General features: G+C 40.2%; 1 protein-coding gene across 5 annotated transcripts in view; it reads left to right on the top strand.

Moving 5' to 3' along the window:
* RGSL1 (regulator of G protein signaling like 1) overlaps window positions 1–12,526 on the top strand; it is a 113,768-nt gene extending 101,242 nt beyond the window's left edge. Inside the window, exons 17-21 of one of the 5 annotated variants that reach the window (XR_007458746.1) lie at window positions 6,270–6,408; window positions 6,663–6,787; window positions 9,066–9,175; window positions 10,932–11,131; window positions 11,407–11,847. Coding sequence is in view for 3 of the 5 variants with exons in the window: in XM_049634127.1 (XP_049490084.1) it covers window positions 6,270–6,408; window positions 6,663–6,787; window positions 9,066–9,175; window positions 10,932–11,024; window positions 12,065–12,135 (538 nt within the window). In the remaining 2 variants the exon portion in view is untranslated. Of the gene's footprint in view, window positions 1–6,269; window positions 6,409–6,662; window positions 6,788–9,065; window positions 9,176–10,931; window positions 11,850–12,064 lie in introns of those variants that run through there. The other 4 variants (XR_007458745.1, XM_049634127.1, XM_049634125.1 and 1 more) reach the window with 4 other exon arrangements.
* The last annotated feature ends 11,609 nt before the right edge of the window (window positions 12,527–24,135 follow it).

The raw sequence follows: 24,135 nt of genomic DNA, 5'->3' as shown, positions 1-24,135 counted from the left end.
ATATATCCTGCCACTCCTTTCTGACCTGCCAGGTTTCTGTGAATAGGTCTGCTGCAAACCTGATCTGTCTTTCCTTGTAGGTTAAGGACTTTTTTTCCCTTGCTGCTGTATGATTCTCTCCTTGCCTGAATATTTTGTGAATTTGACTATGATATGCCTTGTTGATGGTCGGTTTTTGTTGAATCTTATGGGAGTCCTCCGTGCTTATTGGATTTTAATGTCTGTGTCTGTTCCCAGTTAGGAAAGTTTTCCACTATGATTTGCTCGCATAACACTTCTACCCCTTTTTTTCTCTCTTCATCTTCTGGACCCCTATGATTCTGATGTTGTTCCTTTTTAATGAGTCACTGATTTCTCTAAATCTTAAATTGTGCTCTTTTGCTTGAGTCTCCCTTTTTTTCTGCTTCATTATTCTCCATAAGTTTGTCCTCTATATCACTGATTTGCTGCTCTGCCTCATCCATTCTTGCTGCCATGGCAGCCATTCGAGATTGCAGCTCAGTTATATCATTTTTTATTTCATCCTGACTAGATTTTACTTCTTTTATCTCCGCAGAGAGGAATTCTAATCTACTTTAGACCCCAGCTGGTATTCTTTTTATCGTGATTCTAAATCCTGGTTGAGACATATTATTTGTATCTGTATTGACTAAGTCCCTAGCTGTTGTTTCTTCCTGCTCTTTCTTTTGGGGTGAATTCCTTTGTTTCATCATTTGAAGGAAGAAAAGGAATTAATAAGGTAAAAAAAATTAAAATTAAAAAATTAAAAACAACACACACACACACAAATCAATTAAATGATGCTAGACTCTAGGTGTGTTTTGGCCTGTTTATTGAAAGGAGCTTGGTAGATTAGAGAAAATGGCAGTAAAGGGGGAAAAACAAGAAAAAAAAGGAAAACATTTGAAAATTTGAGAAAATGAATACAATGAAATAGAATAAAATGAAATGATGGAAATAAAATAATTTGAAAAATTTACAAAATGTAAGAAATATAGGAGAAAAATAAAAATAAAATTTTAATAAAAATTGGAAATAAAAATAGATTTTTTCTCTTTCTGTATTCAAGAAAAAAAAGAAACAAATAAAAAAAGAAAATTCAATAGATGGACCAGTTAACAGACTGAAATACAATGAAATACGTTTTCCCCTAGAATTCAAACTATGAAACATTTCATAGTCCACAAACTAAGCAGGTGGAGAGATTTGTGGTGTGCCTGAAGAGCGAGGTTGGCCCTGTTGGGTGGGGCTTAGTGTAATGGCTCCATTCTCCACTAGATGGCACAGCTTAGCTTAGTGGATGGATTGTTGTGGTGCTTGTAGGTGTGACTGCGCATGTGAAGGAGGGGTGTCACCCAGCTACCCAGTCTCTAGTATCAGCACTCTGTGCTCCTTCTGCCAGCAATCGCACACCAGTCCTTTGTCTCTGGCTTCCATCCACTCTGCACTTTTACACTGTCTGTGACCAAGCTGTTAGGTTGCCAGGTGGCACCTCCCTCATGAGTTTTATCTCAGATGCAGCTGTGTTTCCCAACCCCTCAATTCTGAGGCCCTTCAACTTTGATCCACTCAGATTCTCTGGGGAAGGGTCTCACCAAGCAATGGCCAGGTGCCAGCCATACCCAGGAACATTCGTGGGACTGTTCTGCTGCCAATGTCCAGAGACTGCGCCTGGGTGCCAGCCTGCCCCAGGAAAAGTTCACATGATTGTGTAGCAGCAGTTTTTCATGGATTATGGAAAATCACAATACACATCTGGCACCAGGCTTCACCAGTAACAACCTTGTTCTCTGGGGTCTGCTGGGACTCGGTGACTGCACAGCCGTTACCAAATGTCTTTCTATCAGTGGAGCCACTTCTCCTATGTGGCCTGAGGACCTCCCAGACTCTACTCTGCTCCCAGGGATTCACCCTTCCCACCAGAGCACCATCAAGTATTGAGCTGCAGAGTTTCAGACTCTGTGCTCCCCCTGTTTACAGAGTCTTGATGGAATTTAAATCCTTTCCTTTCTCCTTTTTTAGTTCAGTCCCCATGGCTGTTTCCACTTTTCCACTTTCTCTCCAGCTGCTTTTTGGGGGGGCATGTTTTTCCCATACTCTCCCCCCATCTTCATCCTGTCTCCACAAGCAAAAACAACTCCCTGCCCTCTGTGGCTTCTCTCTCCCCCAGTTCACCTCTCTGCACCAAGTACCTGCTGAGCTCTGTGGTTTAGGTTGTGCAGATTTTTGTGTTAATCCTCAAATTAGTTTTCTAGGTGTACAGGAAGGTTTAGTGTTGATCTGGCTCTATTTAATGGACATGAGACACACAAAAAAAACGTCCATGCTTTTCCACCATCTTGGCTCCTCCCCCTCTACTTAGAAATATTCTTAACCAAGTGTGTTTTCATGTGTACAGCTGCCCAATTTGTGGGCCCAGAGCCTGAACTGGCAAAAAAGTCATACTGGAGTAGAGAAGTTAGTCAGTGGTTATCAACCCTGGTGCACATCAGGATTGCTTGAAGCTTATGATTACTGCCAATGCCAAGGTCCCTGAGATTTGGATTTTACTGGTCCAGTGTGGATCTTGGGAACTTGTATTCTTACAAGCTACTCATGTGATTCTGATGTGCAGCATAGTTTAGAACATGGGTCTAGTATCTCCAAAAGACAGTTGATTTAAAATTTCTCTTGAACATTTGCAGAGACAAGCAAGTGACTGTAAGAGGAATAAGAGCCTCCACTTTATTCCTTGTCCTCAAGGGTGGGGACATCTTTGTTACTCAGAAAAAGCATGTTGTTGGAATACTGATTTGAAATTTGGAACACATTTTCTTTTTTTTTTTTTTTTTAATTTTTTTTTTCAACGTTTTTTTTTTTTATTTATTTTTGGGACAGAGAGAGACAGAGCATGAACGGGGGAGGGGCAGAGAGAGAGGGAGACACAGAATCTGAAACAGGCTCCAGGCTCCGAGCCATCAGCCCAGAGCCTGACGCGGGGCTCGAACTCACAGACCGCAAGATCGTGACCTGGCTGAAGTCGGACGCTTAACCGACTGCGCCACCCAGGCGCCCCTGGAACACATTTTCCCCATAGAAAAGATGTACTACATACATGGTGATTAGATACCTTATGTACTAAAGTAGAATGGCTTGATTGTCTTACAAGTCTATATTTTAGATGTGGTGTGCTTTTTTTTTGAGAACTGTGTTATAAGTTCTAAACTAATTTAAAAATAAAGACAGAGATGCATAAGTGGTATTTAAGTTGATATAAGTTGGAAGTCCCCTGTACATACATACAGGTCACTTAGTCTTCTATATTACTTCACTCATTGTGTATCATTATTATTGTTTTTGCTTGCCTCTGGTTGATTAGCTTTTTAAAAATGTTTAATTCCAGTATAGTTAACATACAGTATTATATTAGTTTCAGGTGTAGAATATATTGATTAAACAATTCTATACATTATTCAGTGTTCATCATGAGAAGTATACTCTTAATCTCCATCACCTATTTCACCCATCTGCCCACCAGTCTCTCCTCTGGTGACCATCAGTTTATTCTCTATAGTTAAGAGTGCATTTCTTGTTTTTTCCTTTTTTTCTTTGTTTATTTTGTTTCTTAAATTCCACATATGAGTGAAATCATATTGTATTTGTCTTTCTCTGACCAATTTATTTCACTTAGCATTATACCCTCTAGCTCCATCCATGTTGTTGCAAATGGCAAAATTTCACTCTTTTTTATGGCTGACTAATATCCCATTGTGTATGTATAGCATAACTTCTTTATCCATTCAGTGGACACATGGGCTGCTTCCACAATCTGGCTACTATAAATAATGCTGCAGTAAACATAGGGATGCATACATCTCTGTCAATTAGTGTTTTCATATTCTTTGGGTAATACCCAGTAGTGGGATTACTGGATCATATGGCAATTCTATTTTTAATTTTGTGAAGAAGCTCCATACTTAAACAGTTATTATTATGTCAAATCATACTAATGTACTTTCACTTACCTGTCAAACTTTTGATGTAAAGCCAAAGCCATTCCTCTAATTGGAGATCCACATATTTCTCTTGCACAAACTATATCCAAAATGCTATCTGCTAATTCTGATTTTTCTTTCTTTCTTTTTTTAAAGTTTACTTTACTTATTTTGAGAGAGAGAGAAGTGAGCAGGAGAGGGGCAGGGAGAGGGGAAGAGAGAAAGAATCCTAAGCAGGCTCTGCACTGAGGGCGCAGAGCCCAATGTGGGGCTTGAACCAATGAGCCATGAGATCATAACCTGAGCTGAAATCAAGAGTCAGTCACTTAATAGACTGAGCCATCCAGGCAGCCCAATTTTTTCTCTCCTTAAAGTGGAGTGAGAATTTAAAGGTTACTGCAAGGCAATTAATCCTTCTGGATTTTTATACTTGTTTTTTCAATGTTTTAAATTGCTTTGTCACACCCAACTCAATAGCAACTTTTTGAAAAGCAGCTTGTCTTTACTGGAATGTTCCAATGCATTGAAATTTGTTTTCACAGAAACAGCAAACACCTTTTCTTTTTATGTTCATAGTTTATCAATTTTTATAAATTACAAATTATAGTAACAAATACAATAGGCAAAAATATTTGAGAAGAAACATGGATAATTCTCAGTATATACCTGCTTCAACTCAATGGAAAAATGTGAGAGTGTATTACAAAAGGTACAACCAGTGTATACAGTGAGCACGTTACAGGTATCAGTGTGTTTTCAGAATTTCAGAGCACCTGGTAACTTAGCACATTAGTTAGAGGAATTGGGTTAAGAGATCTTCCACTGCACCCCAGTGAGGCATTTGGCTCAGTTCCACGAGTGCTTACTGATTGCTTACTCATTCTTGTGCACGGGATTTGACATAGGAGATACAAAAGACAACTAAGACATGCTCTCTATTCTCTAAGATCCCACAAACTGATCTGGATGGCAGACAAAACACAAATAAGAGTTAAGAAGTAGGATGATAGGTGCAGGAAGTACATTTGGACAACTAAAAAGAAAAGCAGAACTTTGTTTTCCATGTTTACTGCTGAATCCCTGCTCTTGGAACTGCACCTGGCAAAGAGTAAACCCTTAATAAATGTCTGCTGGTTGGATAAATAAACCGATTTGCAAATTAAGCTTATAAAGGGAAAACATTGGTAGTCTACTCTTAGGAAAATTTTAAATGGTTAATATTTAAAGTGGCCTGAGAGAGGGGCACCTGTGTGGATTAGTCAGTTAAATGTCCAACTCTTGTTGATTTCAGCTCAGGTCATGATCTCACAGCTTGTGAGTTTGAGACCCACATGGGGTTCTGCACAGATACTGCAGAGCCTGCTTGGATTCTTTCTCTCCCTCTCTCTCTGCCCCTCCCCTGCTTTCACTGTCTACCAAAATAAAGAAATAAACATTATATATATATATATATATATATATATATATATATATGCACAATACATATATATATACATATATATACAAAATAAAGAAACATTATATATATATATAATAAATGTATATATATTTAAAATATAAAATATAAAGTTGCCTGAGGCCTGAGAGAAATAAACTGTGTACTTAAATCAAGACAAGGTATAACTGACAGATATTTGATGGTTAGTAAAAGAATATGTCACTAGGAGACAGTAGAAAGTAGTTGCCAGGGGTTATGGGAAGGGAGGAATGGATGGTTTTTATTTAATGGGCATAGAGTTTCAGTTGGGGAAGATGTAAAAAGTTCTGGAGATGGTGTTGATGGTTGAACAACAAGATAAATGTATTTAATGCCACTGAACTGTACATTTAAAAACGGTTAAACTGGTAAATTTTATGTTAGGTATATTTTACTATAATTTAGAAAAATAAGAAAATTAAAAAAAAAAAGCAAGAGAAAAGCACTATCTTGCCTCGGAGAGTGGTGGTAATTGTGAAAGTGTCAGCAGAGAAGGGGAAACAAAGAAAAAGATAGCCCTTAGTTCCTGAAGTTGTCAGAGGCAAAACTCGTACAGAGACAAGGGTGGAGGGAGGATGGGATAAAGGGCATTTGCAGTAAAGAAATACACTTGAAGAAGCACTTAGCACATTACCTGACCTGTGGTAGGTGCTCAATATCTGCCAATGGATGCATTATGATTAAATGAATAAAGTTTCAACCTGGCCAAGGATTGGCCCTGTCTTTCTTATGTCAGAAATGGGTCTGGGCTGGCTGCCCTATTTAGTTGCTGCTTTGATCTTCTCCTAGCTGATTTCCTGCTTACTGCTTCTTTTTAGATTTAATAATTTGGTGAGTTCAGCTCATATGCTGCAAGTCAACCGGGCATACAACGAGAATGACGTGATGCTAATGAGGTCCAAACTTAATATCATCCTAAAGCTCTACCTGAATTCTGAAATTCCTCCAAGGCTGAGGGTAAAGGGAACTCCCACTTCTCTCTGGGCTTTTGCCAAGAAGCATTTCTTCCACAAGAAATGATAGCTAATAGGCACCTCCTAAGTCCTGTGTCAACCAGATGTCCTTTACTAGAAGTTGCATGATAACATGCCGCTTTCTGGGGAGGGGATGGTCTTATAGGTATTGAGGGTACCTATAGGTACTAGGGGTCACGAGAGGTTTTCTGCCTTCCCTGGAATTATGTCAGTGACAGGCTCCCATTCTATGGGTAGGTGAACATCTCTGAATCCCAGAAGGATGCTATCCTTGCTTCCATTGCAGAGGGCCACCTAGATCGGAGCATCTTCCATGGGACTATCATGTCTCTCTTCCCCATCATTATGTACTTCTGGAAAAGGTAACTATTTCCCCTTGCCCAAGGATTATAAGGGCAGGAAAACACATTTGACTTTCTAAAGAGTTTTCTGTCTTCCTCTAACTCTCTACTTCATGGTTTCCATTTTCATGGGAACTACAATGGTGTATCCTTATCCTACTTGCTACACTTGGTCTCTCATACTCCCACACTGAAACTGAATCAGAAGATGGAAGGTCAAGTAAGACTGGGGATCAGAGTGCCTGGGTCTCACATCCCCTGGCCACATGCTTGGGAAAGGATGTTAATTTTACTAGGCATAGGTTCCTCACCTAAGCATGAGTATGGAACATGGCTATCTGGGGAGAAATTCTGTCAAGACTCACACAACTGCACTTGTGCTTAAGGAGCCCCATTGAGGCAGTAAGACAGCAGAGTTTTACTCTGTTAGGTCCAAATACCATAATATTTCAATTTTCAAGAGGAGCTTAGACATTTAGGCTTTTATCTCTGAAAGTTAAAGTGGCAAATGTGGCAACTAACTCAAAACTAAACCATGGTAAGGAAACTCTGAAGGCCAAAAAACAAAAATGAAACAAACAAAATATTTGCAGGACATATGCAACCTGTGGCCCACTGGTTTCTAAACTATCCTGTCAAGGTTTGGACTGAGACACTGGCTCAGGTTCTCCCAGGTGGTTATTTACTCCTGTGGTGCACTGTGGCTCCAGCCTATATCTTCCACATAATGAATGGCAGTGCCCTGGGTGACAGTGACCAGAGGACAACTGGCTGAAATGTTCCAAGACAAGGCTAATTGAGATGTTTAGATTATTATGTGATTCCAAGTCTTAAGGGTTCCCCCTCTCCTCTCTCTCTCTCTCTCTCTCACACACACACACACACATTACCTTATTATAAAATAAGTGTAAAGTTTGCATACTAATCTCTAACCTTTATTTTAAAATCCCTATGATAATAAATTATTTAATACAGGATTGAGAAAAATTAAAAAGCAAAGTTCAAGATAACAAGTTTAGCCTTTTGAACACCAATTGTTACCTAGCATTAAGACTAGATTTGACTTAGTTCTGCTGAGCAGGATTAAATAGAAATTTTTCCTGGTTCTGGAGAATGAGAATCCCCTGGGAAATGCATGCTGTTCCTGGCTCGAGTCAGTGCTCTGCAGTCTCTTATACCTATTTAGGAAATATAGGGGTGCTTCAGGGAGGCTTTGAATCCCTAATCCTTATGTAGTTGATTCTTTCCTTGCTTTACTGTATACTCCTATATAAAGAGTTTTATATTGCATAAACTGTATTCACATATCTTATCCCAGACGAACCTCTTAATAACCCTATCAGGTGGGTGGAACAAAGTGTTGTTATCCCCGTTTCATAGATGAGTAAACCAAGGCTCAAAGGAATTAAGAGACACATTGGATCACTTGGAATTAGTTAAGCCAGGATGAGAAACCAGGTCTCTCTGTCTCTTAAGTACCACAAAGAATGCATCATGTCACACTGGGAGCTCCATAATGGGAGGGAGACCCATTTCAGCAAATGGAATGGCAGAAACTAACTGTGATCAAATAGAGTGTCCTTTAAGGAAAGGAAGGAGGGCAGCAGTCAAGACCATCAGAGCCAAGTCGGGATAGAAAATAAATCCAGTCTTAGCCGAGACTCGACCTTAAGGGGGCCAATGCAAGAGTAGGCTGAAGGACAGCAAGGGGTTCGGGGCCACGGAGAAAGAGATGAAGAATATTGTGAGGGATTCCAGGGAGCAGTAGTTCTCAGGTTCCAGTGAGTATATGAGTCCAAGTTCATGTGAAGAGCAGAGGTCTGTCTATTCCAGGGAAAGGGCTGCTGGGAATACAATGACAGGGTCATGACCTCCAGCAAGGGACAGGATGAAACCAGGGATTGGGACCTGAGAGGAAGTCAGTCAGACACTCTGGCTGTACCAGGTGGGGTTAAGTAGGGAGTTCATACTCTGATGCTCAAGCAAGCATCCCAGGGATTGACCCCCACCTCAGACCTATGTACAGTAGGTTCTTTAAAGACTCCATTCACTGGTTCCAGAAGGGAATTCCAACATACTATGCATGGCAGGTCCTCACTGGAGCCAGGCCTGGACACAGAGGAGGCCGCAGAAGAAGGGCCTCTGACAGGCAGCACTCCAAGGCCTAGTCTCTTCTCTTCTCTATTACACACTCCATTCTCTGTAAGGACTGTCTCTGTTCTGGTTCCCTTGTGCTCCATGCTCCAGCCTCCTTAGCTGTTAGCTTTCTCCCTGTGACCAGAAGCCATTCTTTTCACAGGTTTTCTTCCTGGAAGGCAGCCCACTCTTACTTCCAGTACAAGGGGAAGATATTTAAAGATAAAAAAACTTCTCAAAAGCCCGTGCACAAGTATCCTCCTTTGAGTGGAGGTAAGTTCTATACCTATGTTCATGACCTACAGCCCCATTCTCCAGCAAATCAGACTCATGAAGGGAAAGCAAGGGTTCAAAAAATCAACTTCAGACTTCACAGAGGATATTGTCTTCTGGAGGGGTGGGCATCTCATTAACTTTACTCTTAGAGAAGCATTAAAGTGTATTTTATCTGTGGCTATTAGTGCCAGATAAAGGGAACCCATGCACCAATCCCTGGCAGTACCTCCCAATAGCTTTGGGATGTGGGTCATTGTCATTGTCTATGTGGTGGGTAAATGGAGGTGGGGACCTGCTTTACTGCTATTTAAGAAGCCCCCTGCTCCAACTATCTCCAGAAACCCTACCATCTGAAAATTATGTATTTTACAGTGTTAAATGACAACCACTTAAGTGGTAAATATATATATATATCTTTACGCATATATATAATTTTATGAGAGCATGAAAAAAATTCAGAAATAAAATGTTAATAGGATTATCTCTGCTCACTGTGATTATGAGAGATTTACATATTGATTATTAATATATTATTAATTAGACATTATTAATATATATTATTCATATGTTTTATATTAATATATTTACAAATAAATAGATGTGTTTGAAAACACATACACACATGTTTTCTTAGCACAGAGTAGCTAAACTCAGTCCCTTTCTTAATATCTGCACTGAGATCAGTGCTTAAGCAAAAGGGAGTTTTAAAGAGAGGGAGGAGGGTGCACAGAGCAATGCCTAGAGAGGGCAAGACTGAATGTTTTTGCTTTGAAACATTCTGGGAACCAAAGAGAACAGGTTGGTGAGTCTGGGTCTAGTACCAGCATCAAAACAAAATATGGAGGTAAGATAGGAGTCTTAGAGACAGCAGCAAACTATCCTGTGAAAGAGCTGACCATTCCATAGTTTCAGCTTAAATTCTGCCCAGTTCTCATGTCCATTTTACCTGACACTTAACACTGTCCCTCCTCCAGCCCCCTCACAAACAAGTATCCTGCCCCCTTTCAGGAGTACAAACGAGGCTCTTGAGACTTAACCCATCCCTAGCTTGCCTGAATGGTAGGGGAAACAACTCTGGACCAGTTTCTGCCCCTCTGAGAGGGTCCTCACCTGAGTAGGAAATAAAACACCTACTTCCCTAGCTGGGGCTGCCCTCATAGCCAATTAATATTGCTCATTATCCTTTTCTCTGCCTTGTAAAGTGTCACATCAGTAGACAGAAATTAACAATCTTTTCAGTATGTGGAGCCAAGTGTCCCCGTGGGAATAAAGGCTCATTTAAGTGAGGGTGGAGGGATGGGTTGGAGGATACTAACAGGGAAAGGAGAGGGAGGTGAGCAGGCAGGGTGGGCAAATGATACTCAGAAGAGCAAGAACATACCCCTTAGTGGCAACCAAACAGCTTCCAATGTTTGGCTCATTTGCTATTGCTGAGCTCTAAGGAAGTAAATCCCCAAATCTTTTCTGGTGTCTGAAGTTGGAGGAGGGCAACAGGATGCCTAAATTAAGGGGCAGGACACTTGGGTTCCTGTCCTGAAGAGTCATCGTTTATGTGTTGGAGGACATTGAGCATTTTGCTTCTCCTCTCTCCACCCCAGATCCCTGATCTCAAATTTAGAGGTTTGGATTTAGATAATGTCTTCATTAACATACTGTACTCAGAGGAATGTCATCAAGAGTTTCCTTGCTTACACAGATTTATTTTGTCAGATGTTATAAGGGATTTTAATACACCCCCCTCCTTCTTCCCCAGGAGATCACGCCATTTTAAGATTCACCTTGCTCAGAGGCATTGAATGGTTTTGGCCTCAACAGCGGGAAATAATAACAAGTTCAGTCCAAAATTGTGAGTTGGGATTGGAATCCCACTGATGTCAAAAGCCTACTCCACAGTTAGAGGATGACTCTAATGCCAGTTTGGCCAATCTCCTTAGTGACCACAAGGAGACTGAGGTACCCAAAATGCGAAGCAACTTTTTCCAAACACACAGCTTGTGAGTGGCAGAGGTGGGATGAGAAATGGGTCTCTTGGCTGTCCTTCTGGGCCTCTGTGCATAGCTCTCATTTGAATAACTGTACTTTCTTGATTCTTTTATAGCCCCTTGAAGGCAGGTTCCTTAACCTTGTCTGTATCTCTGCTGGCTCCTCTGCCATTTCTGGGTGTGATGTGTGACCTTTATTAAGAGATGATTGTAACATCCCAATTGTTATTTTCCCTTCCCACTGAGAATGCCTGTGGGCTTGAACAGGACCTCCAATCTATACATCCTGGTTCCTGGAAGTGCCTGCTGCTGATCTTCTTATTCCTGGAATAAACACTCTGGTCCTAGCATCCTATATTTGAGCCATGTTATTTCTTTTTTTTCCCCCATCTTCAGCGTCAAGGAGTTAATCCCACTCCCAAGTACTAAAGTTGCCTTGGGTTCCACATGGATTTCAGGTTGGGGATACTCTTTTCTGTTGCTTATGGGCATAAAATGCCAACTTTCCTGTTCTACTCATTTGCATATGTCCTCTCATTGCTTAATGGTAGAGGCCTCTATGGAATATTGCCCATGATCCATAGAGTCCAAACAGCCCTAAAGTCTTGTGGTTCTAGTGTTCATCTGGCCCAGTCTCCTTATTTTACTTCCCTGAGTCTGTGGGGTTGGCATCATGACCTTTGCATCCAGATGAAATGTCTACTAAGACAAAAGGTATTACAGCATTCAAACCAGGTCTCCTTAAAGTCCCTGGAGAATCACTGCTTCAACTTCACTTCCCAACTCCTTCGTTGGAGGTATTTACCTGGAAGCTGTTCTGGGATGGCCCTCCTGGGCTGGAGGTCCTCCAGTGAGTGCTTGTGTCCTGAGTTCTGATGAAGTTTTTCTCTGTATTTGTCTTTAGCTTCATCTAGCAACCTTACCCCATCAAGACATGTGCTCTCCACTGTGCAGCTGTGTCCTGTCACAGGGTAGGCATGAATCAGAAGTCCTCTTCTTCAGTTCAGAGCTGCTTTGTCCAAGTGTACAATGCGAGATGGGGGAGAAACTTTTTGGAAACCCAGCTCCACATCCTGACATTCCTCAGCATGTAGAGCCAAGGTGTTGAGCTTAGTTCTTCCAGAGAGGCCTGTAGTCAAGATAGTTAGGGAAGGGTTTCTCTGTGGCTGTCTTTGCTCACCTCTAACTAATACAGGCACTTTTAGGAAGTTGGAGTCCCTGACCCATCCTCCAGGAGAGCACTATTGCTGGGGGAAGAGTGTCCCAGATGATCTTTTATTGCCAGCCTCCCTAATACTCCAGCCTTTCAAAGTAAGGTACATAAAATGGAAAGCAGAGTTGTTCTACTTGGCAGGATATTAGCAATAAAAGCATGAAGGACTCGAGCCTGTCAAAATCGGATTCAGCCTAACTCACTTCTATACAAGCACCAAAGTGGAATTAATGCTAAGTTAAGGTTCTGAGAGAATCCCCAGAGAGTCATGGAAGCCACAACTGAGCCCAAGAGCTGCTTAAAAGTCAAGGTTATAGATAGCAACCTCTGTGAATGGAAGGTCTGGTTTCCTCACCAGCCATCCCACATTCTCAGACCTTCTACAAGTCTGACAGGGACTTGGAGCTGCCCCAGCATCACTTGCCAGTGCTGGTGCCTGGAAGGCAAGCCAGGTAATTTGGAGTTCTTTGTACAGAAAGACAATGCATAGCTTCAGGGGTTGCATGTTCTTGTGGAGGAAGGTGAGAATGAGAATGCAAGGGGCCATATCCTGAAGGCAAAGGGTTTTGGTTTTGGCCATTGCCATTCCTAAAGAGAATGATGGCAACAGACCAGCAGAGATTACACTAGTGATCTCATTGCCATTCTAATAACTGGCCACTCTTCTTCTTCCTTCAGACAAAATTTACCCAGCAACAAAAGGGAGAAAAAGTAGTCAAGTCAGGCTCCCAAAAGAGGCACATCATCTCTCAGAAGCCTCCTAACACTGACAGAAATGAAGTGCCCTGTGTCATCTTCCCTAGAAAGATAAATGGAGTGACAGCCCAAACATGGCAGGACCAGACTGCAGTGGGTAAGATGGGGCGCAGAGCATGACCAGAAGCACCTCTGCCCTCCTTGAATGGAAGGTCCTGTCAGAGATGGTCTTTCCACAGTGGGAATGTAACAGATCACCCAGCTCTTAGGGTCAGGAGACCTGGGCATTTAATTCACTCTAGAGCTGCATGGCCTTGAGCAAATCTCTGACTCATGGTTGTCAAAGAATCCCATGACAAATGTATGAAGGTGGCATTAAACACTCTTATAAACAAGGTATTCTTTTTATCAACAGTGACAGGTGGGATCTTTTAATGCTAGTATCTCCCATTTGGACAATGATTCACATCCATTGTATTAGGAAATCCTCACAACCCTGTGAGTAACCTTGTTAAAAACTACTTATTTTTAAACAGATGAAGAAACTCACACACACAGAAGGTAAGTGACTTTCCCAAGATCAGGTAGTAAGTGTAGACCAGGTAGTAAGTGGCAGAGTCTAGACTACAACGCACCACTTGTGAGCCTTTGGCTAGATCTCATTCCATGGGCACCTTCTATACAACTTCTCATGCCCAAAAGGAATAGTTCTTCACTGGAGTTCTGTTTATTTGCCAGTTAATATGTAAAGAGACTCTGGGAAATTTTGACCTAGTTATAGAGTCACTAAGCTCATTTTTTGTCCTTTGAAGAAAATCAGGAGTAAAATGACCAAATGTCCTAAATGAGCCCCCCACTTGAGATAATCAAGGAAAGATGGGCTCAACTCTGTGGGTTGTAGAACAAAGAAAGTAGAAGGCTTATTAGAGAAGCCTCTCCGATTTCCAGCCAGTTTCCTGCTATGCTGATGCCCTTTATTTCCTAGACTTTCCTCAAGGATGAAAAATGTTGTGATGTTAAGACAGGGCTGACAAACACATGGAAATGTGAGATCATCTGGATAGGACTTTGATTGCAGTAGCCCAGAAAGACTGTAAGTAGATGTGCCTAGAAAAGGTCTGAATGCAGGTGAGGTGTGGAGAGCCTCAGGCCACTGGGAGAGGGTCCAGTGAGGCAAGCATTTAGCCTAAGAAAATCCCAGTAGAAGGAAGTGAAAATTTCTTCCCCTAAAAGGGCTAGGGCTCCAAAATAGAACCTGAGTTAACAGACAGAGCAGAGTGCATGAAACAGAATCCCAGCTTTTAAAAATCCGGCAAGAAACTAAGGCAAGATGCCAGGAAAAGAATGGAGAAGAGCCCTATTATTGAAATAGAAGTAGCAGGAATGGCCTTGGTCAAAGGGGAAAAAGACCTTGTACATGGAATGAAAGAGGATGTTAGGCCAGCAACAAAGTGATTGGTGAGGATCTGGTAAAATATTGATTCAGCGTCATGTGCCTAAATACCCTCACATTATACTAAGCTGGACCTACGGATTGGCAGTAGGTGAGACCCACTGAAGGAAAAGAGAGATCGCTCAAAGAACTCATTTGAAACTGTGATCTTTGCCCATTTCATAATTCTCTCCCTGTGTATGCTCATCCATGGGTATATTTTGTGCAGATATGCAAGTACACATAAACATGCTATTCAAAAACTTCACAATAATTGATAGAACCGCCCTGAATATAAAAAGTATTTCTCCTCATTTATTGAGGCTTGCTGATTGCCTCCTTTGATTTCTTATTCTCTCAATTCAGATCTAGTATGTTGTAGCCTCAAATTTAAGCTAGTATCACAAGAGCAATCACCTAGCATGCAAGCAAATAATATAAATGGGTAAGCAACCCATGAGACATAATAGGGAATGGTAGAAACTGATGAGCTGGTGAATACATCTCAAAGGAGACAGTAATAGCTCTAGCCAGCCAACTCAATGTGGTCAGAACTTCCTAACTTAGGACAGAGAGATTGAGAGAGAGAGAGAGAGAAAGGAAGGGAGGAAGGAAGGAAGGAAGGAAGGAAAGAAAGAAAGAAAAGAAAGAAAGAAAGAAAGAAAGAAAGAAAGAAAGAAAGAAAGAAAGAAAGAAATGGGGGAGAGAGGAAAAGAGAAAAAGAAAAGAGAAAAAGAATAATAAATTAAAATTTTTTGGAATACTATGCAAGTCAAACAAAACTTGGCTTGTGATCTTTGCTTTCCACTTTTTCTTTCCCCTTGTAATTATATTTAGGCCCTGAGTCTATCTTAGAAAATATTAGAAGGGAGAAAGAGAATTCCAAACAATAGATCCATGGGAGTCACTGGCATCAAAGGTAAGGGCCAGGAAAGAAGGGCCAGGGAAGGAAGCTAGCCTACTCTAGTCCCTGTATTAGTGTTCTATTGCTAACAAAACAAATTACCAGACGTTTAATGGCATAAAACAACACAAAATTACTGTCTTATGGTGCTGAGGTCAGAAGTCTGACCCAGAACTCATCGGGCTAATGTCAGGTATGCAGAACTTCATTCCTTTCTGGAGGCTCTAGAGGTGCATCCGTTCCCTTGCTCATTCAGGTTATTGGCACAATTCAGTCTCTGCAGTTGTAGCCCTGAGGTTTTGTTTCCTTGCTGGCTATCAGCCTTTGCCTGACTAAAAAACCCTCAACCCTTTAATGGCATATTATATAAGACCATTGACAATTTGATCCCAATTTAGATTTCCAGATTCGTGTCTTGCCTCTCTTCCTCATACTTCCCATTCCCCAGCAAGGAGGTTGTATAAAACACCCTTCCTTTTCCCCTCCACTGGGTGGTAAGAGACATCACAACAGTGACACCTCCTGATTGTCTCCTCTCTCTTCCCACCATTTCCTGTCTGTTTTTGCAACATTTTTTCTCTCTCTTTGTAGATACTTGTTTATATATATCCCTCACCTACTAGACTATAAACTTTTGTAGAGTAGAGACCATGTCCTATTTTTCTTTATGCTTCCAATTCCTAGCACAGTGACATAAAGATAATAGTTGCCCCAGAAATACATGTCAAATGCATGAGTGAATGCCAGGTTTATGAATGTAGTAGAAAAAATAGGATGTGCAGTTTATGCCTGCCCTAACCTTACAGTTAACTATACTGACTTCACAGTGAGAGTATACCATGATGTTTACCATAAAAATCAAATCAGTAATTAAATATAATTGTGACTATCACAATAAAGAAGAAATATCAAACTTTCCTCATGAAACTTTTTTATGTTCCAATAACTCTTGATGCTTTAAGGACTCTATTTTAGGAAGCTCATAAGTGCCATTCAGACTAAACACTGACAAAAAGAAGCAGGGGAAAACAGCAAGAGAGGCAGAGAGATCCTCCTTCTACCTTCAGGAGCCTTCCAGTTATGTGTGCCAGGAAGTGACATATATCTTCCCTCTTTTTACAGAAGTATGAAAAGATATCTGTCCTTCATTTTGAGTGTCTCCAATTGATCCAAGTGTTGCTGCAGAGGAGGGGGGAAGCTTGTGTGCAGCACCTCAGGGTGCCAGTCCACACCTCTATACCTCAACCAGGGCTGCAGATCATTAGCCAGAATAAAGGGTGTCCATATTCACAATTGGTGGGCCTCCCATACTCTCCTTAAAGAAAAGGGCACAGGGAAACAATATGTTGCTCCCTAGAGGCTCTTAAGGTCATTTTCAATTCAAGAAATTAATGGAAATACTAATTATTTTTCTGGATTAAGACCATGGACCCAGTCTCATCCAGAAGCTCTGACACATGGGTGCTCCCCTGACCAAGAGTCCAGGCAAGGAGGCCCTGCTGCCTCACAAGAACTCATGCTTTTTCATGAGTCAGGCTTGTTTTAAATCCAATCTCTACTCCTTAGTAACTTAGTGATCATCAGCAAATTGCTTAACCTTGCTGAGTCCCAACTGCCTTATGTGTAAAATGGAAATGTTAATGTCTACCTCCTAGGGTTGCTTGGAGACCAACTTGGGATAATATAGGCCACGTGTACTACATGGGGCCAGACACAGAGCTGGTGGTGAGGACATTAGTTGGTTCTTCTCTTTCTACCTTTTCCTGGAACATGAAGGAAATGGTTGACCAGGAGTGATATAGTTGAAGAGTTAAATTCAGAAAAAAATCTGAATGCTTTTCTTCCAACAAGATACATGGTTCATGAGCATTCAGTAGCCAGGACATCCACAAACCCATTAATTTCTTTTTTTTTTTTTCAATGGTAGATAGAGGTTCAGTTTATCTGTATTTCAGCTAGCATTTTGGTCAGTTTGAACAAAATTCTTATGGAGAAGTTGGAACAGTGTGGTCTGGATGATGGTATGGTTTGGTGTATTAAGCTATTAAAAGAACTTACTTAAACTTGAAAAAAGGCTTATAAAGAAAACCCATTGATTTCTAATGTATAACTTCTACATAGTCATTTGGAGGATTTCTACATGTTATATGCATCTACTGTAAGTAGGAGATAAAGAGATTTCCTCCTCAGCCCCTAACATATATTTTGAAATACAGTAAAACTTTAGATTGCTAGTAACTTATTCTGAGAGTGTTCCACAAGACAAGCAAACATTTCTAATAAATTTTAACTTGATAAATGAGTGATGCCTTGCAATATGAGCAGTATGTGACATCGAACATCACATGATCACAACTGAGCCAAAGGTTCTTCTCTCTCTCTCTCTCTCTCTCTCTCTCTTCTCTCCCTCCTTCCCTCCCTCCCTCTGCGGGACTGTGGGTGATTGCTTTCCATGCTCAGAAGCTCGGTCTCAGGCCATGGTGTTTGGCAGAAATCAATGATTTTTCAGAATATTGGAAGGTGCCCACAACTGACACTAATGTATTTTTTGTCACCTGAAAGCACCTGTGGACAGTCCTTTGCTTTTCCATACATGAGTAAGCTTAGGAATGCTTTGCTTCTTTCTAGCCAGACTGCCTGCCAATATAGACCCTTTCCTCCTGCTGCCTTATTGCCAGTTACATTAAATACAGTATATGACAAGAATTTATTAATACTGTACTATAGTCAATATCCATACAAGCATATAGAATGTCCCCCATGCAGAAAAAGGTTGAGAAGAAAGGCGATAAGAAGATTACAGTGGAAGAAGGAAATCATCGAGAAGTATAAACAAGGTATACAAGTGGCTGAAATTGCAAGATTTTATAAGAAGTCTATATCTGCATCTTGTCTGCAGAGGAGGAGAAAAAGGCAGAGGAATCACTCACTTGAAATGAGATTAGGGCGATGTGTAAAATGTGGGAAACAGTGCAAAATTTTGTAGAAAACACCACCTGAATAAGGCTGTAGCAGTGCAAGCGATAAATCTGTTTAACGACAATGCAATGTCACATTTCTGTGAAATCTTCAAAAGGAGTCAAAAGCAAGTGTCATTGGATAGGTTCCTCGTTAAATTTATACAAAAAGAAAGAGATTCCATTGAGCCAGTAGATAGCAGTGATTCCATTAGTGATAGTGAAAGGTGTCCTACGCAATAACCCTCCTCTCTCTTGTCTCCCTCACATCAGCCATGAAGGTTTTCAAAGATAAGTGCAAGTTAATTATTTTATTTTTATTTTTCTTTATACTTTGTATTTTCTCTATTATTTTTTATTATATTACAGTATTGTAATCATTTTTATATGAATATTTTTGGGTCGTGGAATGAATCATCAGAGTTTCTGTTATTTCTTATGGAGAAGTTCACTTTGATATACAAGTGCTTTGGATTACATGCATGATTCCAGAACAAATTATGCTTGCAAACCACGTTTTTACTGTATTTAAGACCCTTTACTGAGCACTTACTATGTATCAACTGGGACAGGAATCATAAGACTTATAGGTGAGCTAATGGAAGTCTGTAGAGAAGTCTCCTTTTGCCTCTTGCTTGCATGGTTACTTAGAAGTCAGATATAACTCTTATCTTTGCTCCTCTTATACGTAAAGTGTTTTATTCCCCTGACTTCTTTGAAGAAATTTTTCTTTATCTTATATATTCTGTAGTTTGAATATAATGTGTAGTTTTTTGACAGTCACTTACTTGGTGTTCTTTAAACTTCCTGGATTGGTGGCTTGGTGTCTAGTATCAATTTTGGGAAATTCTTAATCATTATTGCTTCAAGTATTTATTTGGTTCCTTTCTTCTTTTTCTGGTTTTCCCATTACATGAATGTTACTCTTTTTCTAACTGTCCCACAGTTTTTTAATTTTCTCTTCCCTTTTTCCCAGTTTTTTTTTTTTTCTCTTTTTACCTTTCAGTTTTGGAGGTTTGTATTGATAGATCCTCAAGCTCAGATTTTTTTTCTCAGCCATGTCCCATCTACTGATGTGTGCATCAAAGGCATTCTTCATTTATGCTAGTCTTTTTTTTATCACTAGCATTTCTTTTTTTTCTTGGAATTTTCATCTCTCTGTTTACATTACCCATCGTTCTTGCATGTTGGCTACTTTTTCCATTAGATTCACTAGCATATTAAGCATAATGGTTTTAAATTTATGGTCTGAAGATTCCTACATCCCTGCCATATCTAGGTCTGTTTCTGATACTTGCCCTTGTTTCTTGCCTTTTAGTATGCCTGGTAACTTTTGGTTGAAAGCAAGAAATGTACTTAGTAAAAGAAACTTAGGCCTTTTATAACATGGTGGCATGGTGTGAAAGAAGAAAAGCATTCTACAGACACACCTTGTTTTATTGCACTTCGTTTTACTGCACTATGCAGACATTTCATTTTTTACAAACTGAGGTTAGTGGCAACCTTGTATTGAGCAAAACTATTGGCACAAATTTTCCAACAGCATTTGCTCATTTTGGAATTCCTGCAATTCTTTCAATATTTCAAACTCTTTCATCATTATATTTGTTATGGTGCTCTGTGATCAATAATTTTTGATATCATTATTTTAGTTGTTTGGGGTGCCACAAACTGCACCCATATATGATGGCAAACTTAATAAGTATCATGTGTATTTTGACTGCTCTACTAACTGGCTGTTTCCCTGTCTCTCCCCATCTCCTTGGGCCTCCTGTTCCCTGGGACACAGCAATACTGAAATTAGGCCAGTTAATAACCCTACCATGACTTCTAAGTGTTCAAGTGAGAGGAAGAGTCACATGTCTCTCACTGTAAATCAAAAGCTAGAAATGATTAAGCTTAGTGAGGAAAGCATGTCAAAAGTTGAGACAGGCTGAAAGCTAGGCCTCTTGTGGCAAAGAGTTAGCCAAGTTATGAATACAAGGGAAAAGTTCTTGAAGGAAATTAAAAGTTCTGTCCCAGTGAACACATGAATCATAAGAAAGCAAAGAGGCCTTATTGCTGATTTGGGGAAAGCTTCAGTGGTCTGGATAGAAGATCAAACCAGCCACAACATTCCTTTAAGCCAAAACCTAATCCAGAGCAAAGCCCTAATTCTCTCCAATTTTATGAAGGCTGAGATAGGCAAGGGAGGTGCAGAAGAAAAGCTTGAATCTAGCAGAGATTAGTTCATGAGGTTTAAGGAAAAAAGTCATCTCTATAACATAAAAGTGCAAGATAAAGCAGCAAATGCTGATATAGAAGCTTCAGGAAGTTATCCAGAAAATGTAGCTGTGATAATCAATGAAGGCGGTTACATTAAACAACAGATTTTTATTATAGATAAAACAGCCTTACATTGAAAGATGCCATTTAGAACTTTCATTGCTAGAGAGAGTTAAAGCCTGACCTCAAAGCTTCAAAGTTCATTTGTTAGGGGATAATGTAGCTGGTGACTTTTAAGTTGAAGTCAATACTCATTTCCAGTCCAAAAATCCTACGGTCCTCAAGAATTATGCTAAGTCTACTCTACCTATGTTCCATTAATGGAACAACAAAGGCTGGATGATAGTACATCTTTTTTATAACATAGTTTATTTGAATATTTTAAACCCACAGAGACCTACTGCCCAGAAAAAAAAAAAAAAAGATTCCTTTCAAAAGACTACTGCTTATTGACAATACACTTGGTCACCCAAGAGTCCTGATGGAGATATACAATAACATTTAAGTTGTTTTCATGCCTGCTAACACAACACCCACTATGTAGCCCATAGATCAATGAGTAATTTTGACATTGAAGTCTTATTATTTAAGAAATACATTTCTTAAGGCTATAGCTTCCATAAACAGTGATTTATCTGATGGATATGGGCAAAATAAATTGAAAACTTCAGGAAAGTGTTCAGAAATGAATGTTAAGAACATTTGTGATTCATGGAAAGAGGTCCAGATATCAACAAGAACAGGAGCTTGGAAGAAGTTGATTGAAACTTTGAGGGGTTCAACACTTCAGTGGAGAAAATAACTATAGATGTGGTAGAAATAGCAAGAGATTGGAAGTGAAACCTAAAGATCAATCTCATGGTAAAACTTGAATAGATGAGAAGCTGCTTCTTACAGATGAGCAAACAAAGCAGTTTCCTGAGACAGAAATCCACTCCCAGTGAAGATGCTGTGAGGATTGTTGAAATGCCAACCAAGGATTTAGAACATGATGTAAATTTACTTGAAAATGCAATAGCAGGTTTTGAGAAGATTGACTCTAATTTTGAGAAAAGTTCTCTGTGGGTAAAATGCTATCAAACAGTATTGCATGCTACAGAGAAATTGTTGGTGAAAGAGTCAATGTGGCAAACTTCATTGTTGTCTTATTTTAAGAAATTGCCACAGCCACTCCAGTCTTCAGCAGCCACCACCCTGATCACTGAGCAGCCATTAACATGGAGGCAAGACCCTCTACCAGCAAAAAGACTATGGCTCTCTGAAAGCTTTGGTGATGGTTAGCATTTTTAGCAATAATGTGTTTTTTTAATTAAGGTTTGTACATTGTTTTTTTTTAGACACACTGCCATTGCATACTTAATAGACTATAGTATAGTGCAAACATAAGTTTTGAAGGCACTGGGAATCTAAAAAATTCACTTGGCTCACTTTGATATTCACTTTATTGTGGTGGTCCGGCATTGAATCGACAATATATCCAAGGTATGCCTACATAGTCTTGTGATCAGATCCCAGACTTTTAGTGAGCTTGTGCTGCTGGGCTGTCAATTTTGCAAGTGCTTTTCAGTTTTTCCTTTTTTTTTTTTTTTAATTACCTGTTTAGATGGTACAGGATGGAGGCTAGATTTGTGTATTTACCTTCTCCCACATGGAAGGATAGAGTAGCTGGAGTTGGCTATTTTCCCTTCCCCTGAGTTGGTTAGACTCTGTTAAAACCCCAGTATGTTAGGTCTGATAAAATAGTTTCTCTTATGGGTATGGCTTTCTCAGAACACTCTGGTGTGTTTCAAAATGGTTACTTTTGGGGTGCCTGGGTGGGTCAATCAGTTGAGCATCCAATTCTTGATTTTGGCTCAGGTAATGATCCCAGGGTTATGGGACTGAGCCCCATGTCCACATTCACTCTCCCTCCACCCCTCTCCTCCACTTGTGTGTGCTCTCTCTCTCAAATTAAAAAAAAAAAGTTACTTTTTTGCCTCTCCCTGCTGGAAGCCCAAAGGGATTTTTCTGTGATCTCTACTGTGAGAACCTGGTAGGGCTCCTGGAGATAAAATGTACAAAAGTGTGAGTCCTGCCCCATGATTGAGTCTTCCTGGGATTTTGTTTGTTTTATCTCTCAGACTTGTCCATGCAGAACCTCCAGCAATTTGTCAGTTACAGCTGAAATTTTCTTCTTCCCCCATTTCTGGTTCTCACTGAGGTGGGTTTCTGTTCTGGTAAGTTGAGATTCTCTGTATTCACCTGTCTCTCTAGTTTGAGGAGCAGCGGTTTGCCCTGTGATCTTATTTCTTTGATCTAAGAAGATGTTGATTTTTTTCAGTTTATTCAGTTTTTTATTCTATCTATTGGTAGAATGGAGTAATGACTTCTAAGCTCCTTACCTGCTGGATCAGAAACCTGAAGTCAAAGGAGATTTTTTTTTTTTTAACGTTTATTTATTTTTGAGACAGAGAGAGACAGAGCATGAACGGGGGAGGGGCAGAGAGAGAGGGAGACACAGAATCGGAAGCAGGCTCCAGGCTCTGAGCCATCAGCCCAGAGCCTGATGCGGGGCTCGAACCCACAGACCGCGAGATTGTGACCTGAGCTGAAGTCGGACGCTTAACCGACTGAGCCACCCAGGCGCCCCAAAGGAGATTTTTTAAAAAACTGAACCTGAGGCACACAAATGCTCTGACTTAATTGGTGTGGGATGGGGCCCAAGTGATTCTAATATACAGCCAGGTTGAGAACTACTTAGAGGTTCATATACACTTTGCTGTGTAGAGAAGTAGGCAGTGAGAATGGATACAGAGGGTTTTGTCCTATTGGTCATTCTAGTCAGGCTTCTCTGTGCTAGATCCAGTTCCTTGGCTTTTATTAAAGGAAATAGCTACAGGGCATGTGTAGAATTTTACTTTTTTAAGCATATATTCACAGGGTTGTGCAGTCACCAATACAAACTAATTTTAGAACATGATCTGTAGTTCAACTTGGGAAGTATTTCCATCTTAATAGTAAGTCATCCAATCCATGAACATTAAGCATCTTTCTATTTAAACGAAAATGAACATTATAGGTATGTCTTGCTTTGTACGGCAGCTGAATTTGGTAATAGTTGAATAAAAATCCATCTTTATATCAATTATTTTCTTAATTAAGATTTTATTTTTAGAGCAGTTTTAAGTTCACAGAAAAATTGAGAGGAACGATTTCCCATATACCCCTACCCCCCCACACATACATAATTTCACTATTATCAATACCCACCCACCAGAGTGGGTACATTTGTTACAACTGATAAACCTACACTGACACATCATAATTACCCATATTCCATAGTTTACATTAGAGTTCACTCTTGGTGTTGTACATTTAAAAAATTAGGGCAAATGTATAATGACATGCCATCATTATGGTATCATACAGAATATTCTCACTGCCCTAAAAAGCCTCTGTGCTCTGCCTGTTGATCTCTTCTCCCCTGACAGCCCCTGGCAACCACTGATCTTTTTACTTTCCATAGTTT

This window comes from Panthera uncia, chromosome F1, assembly GCF_023721935.1.
Source record: "Panthera uncia isolate 11264 chromosome F1, Puncia_PCG_1.0, whole genome shotgun sequence".
Taxonomy (NCBI): Eukaryota; Metazoa; Chordata; class Mammalia; order Carnivora; family Felidae; genus Panthera; species Panthera uncia.
The sequence above is the reverse complement of the archived record's forward strand: the minus strand, read 5'-3'. Positions and strand labels throughout refer to the sequence as shown.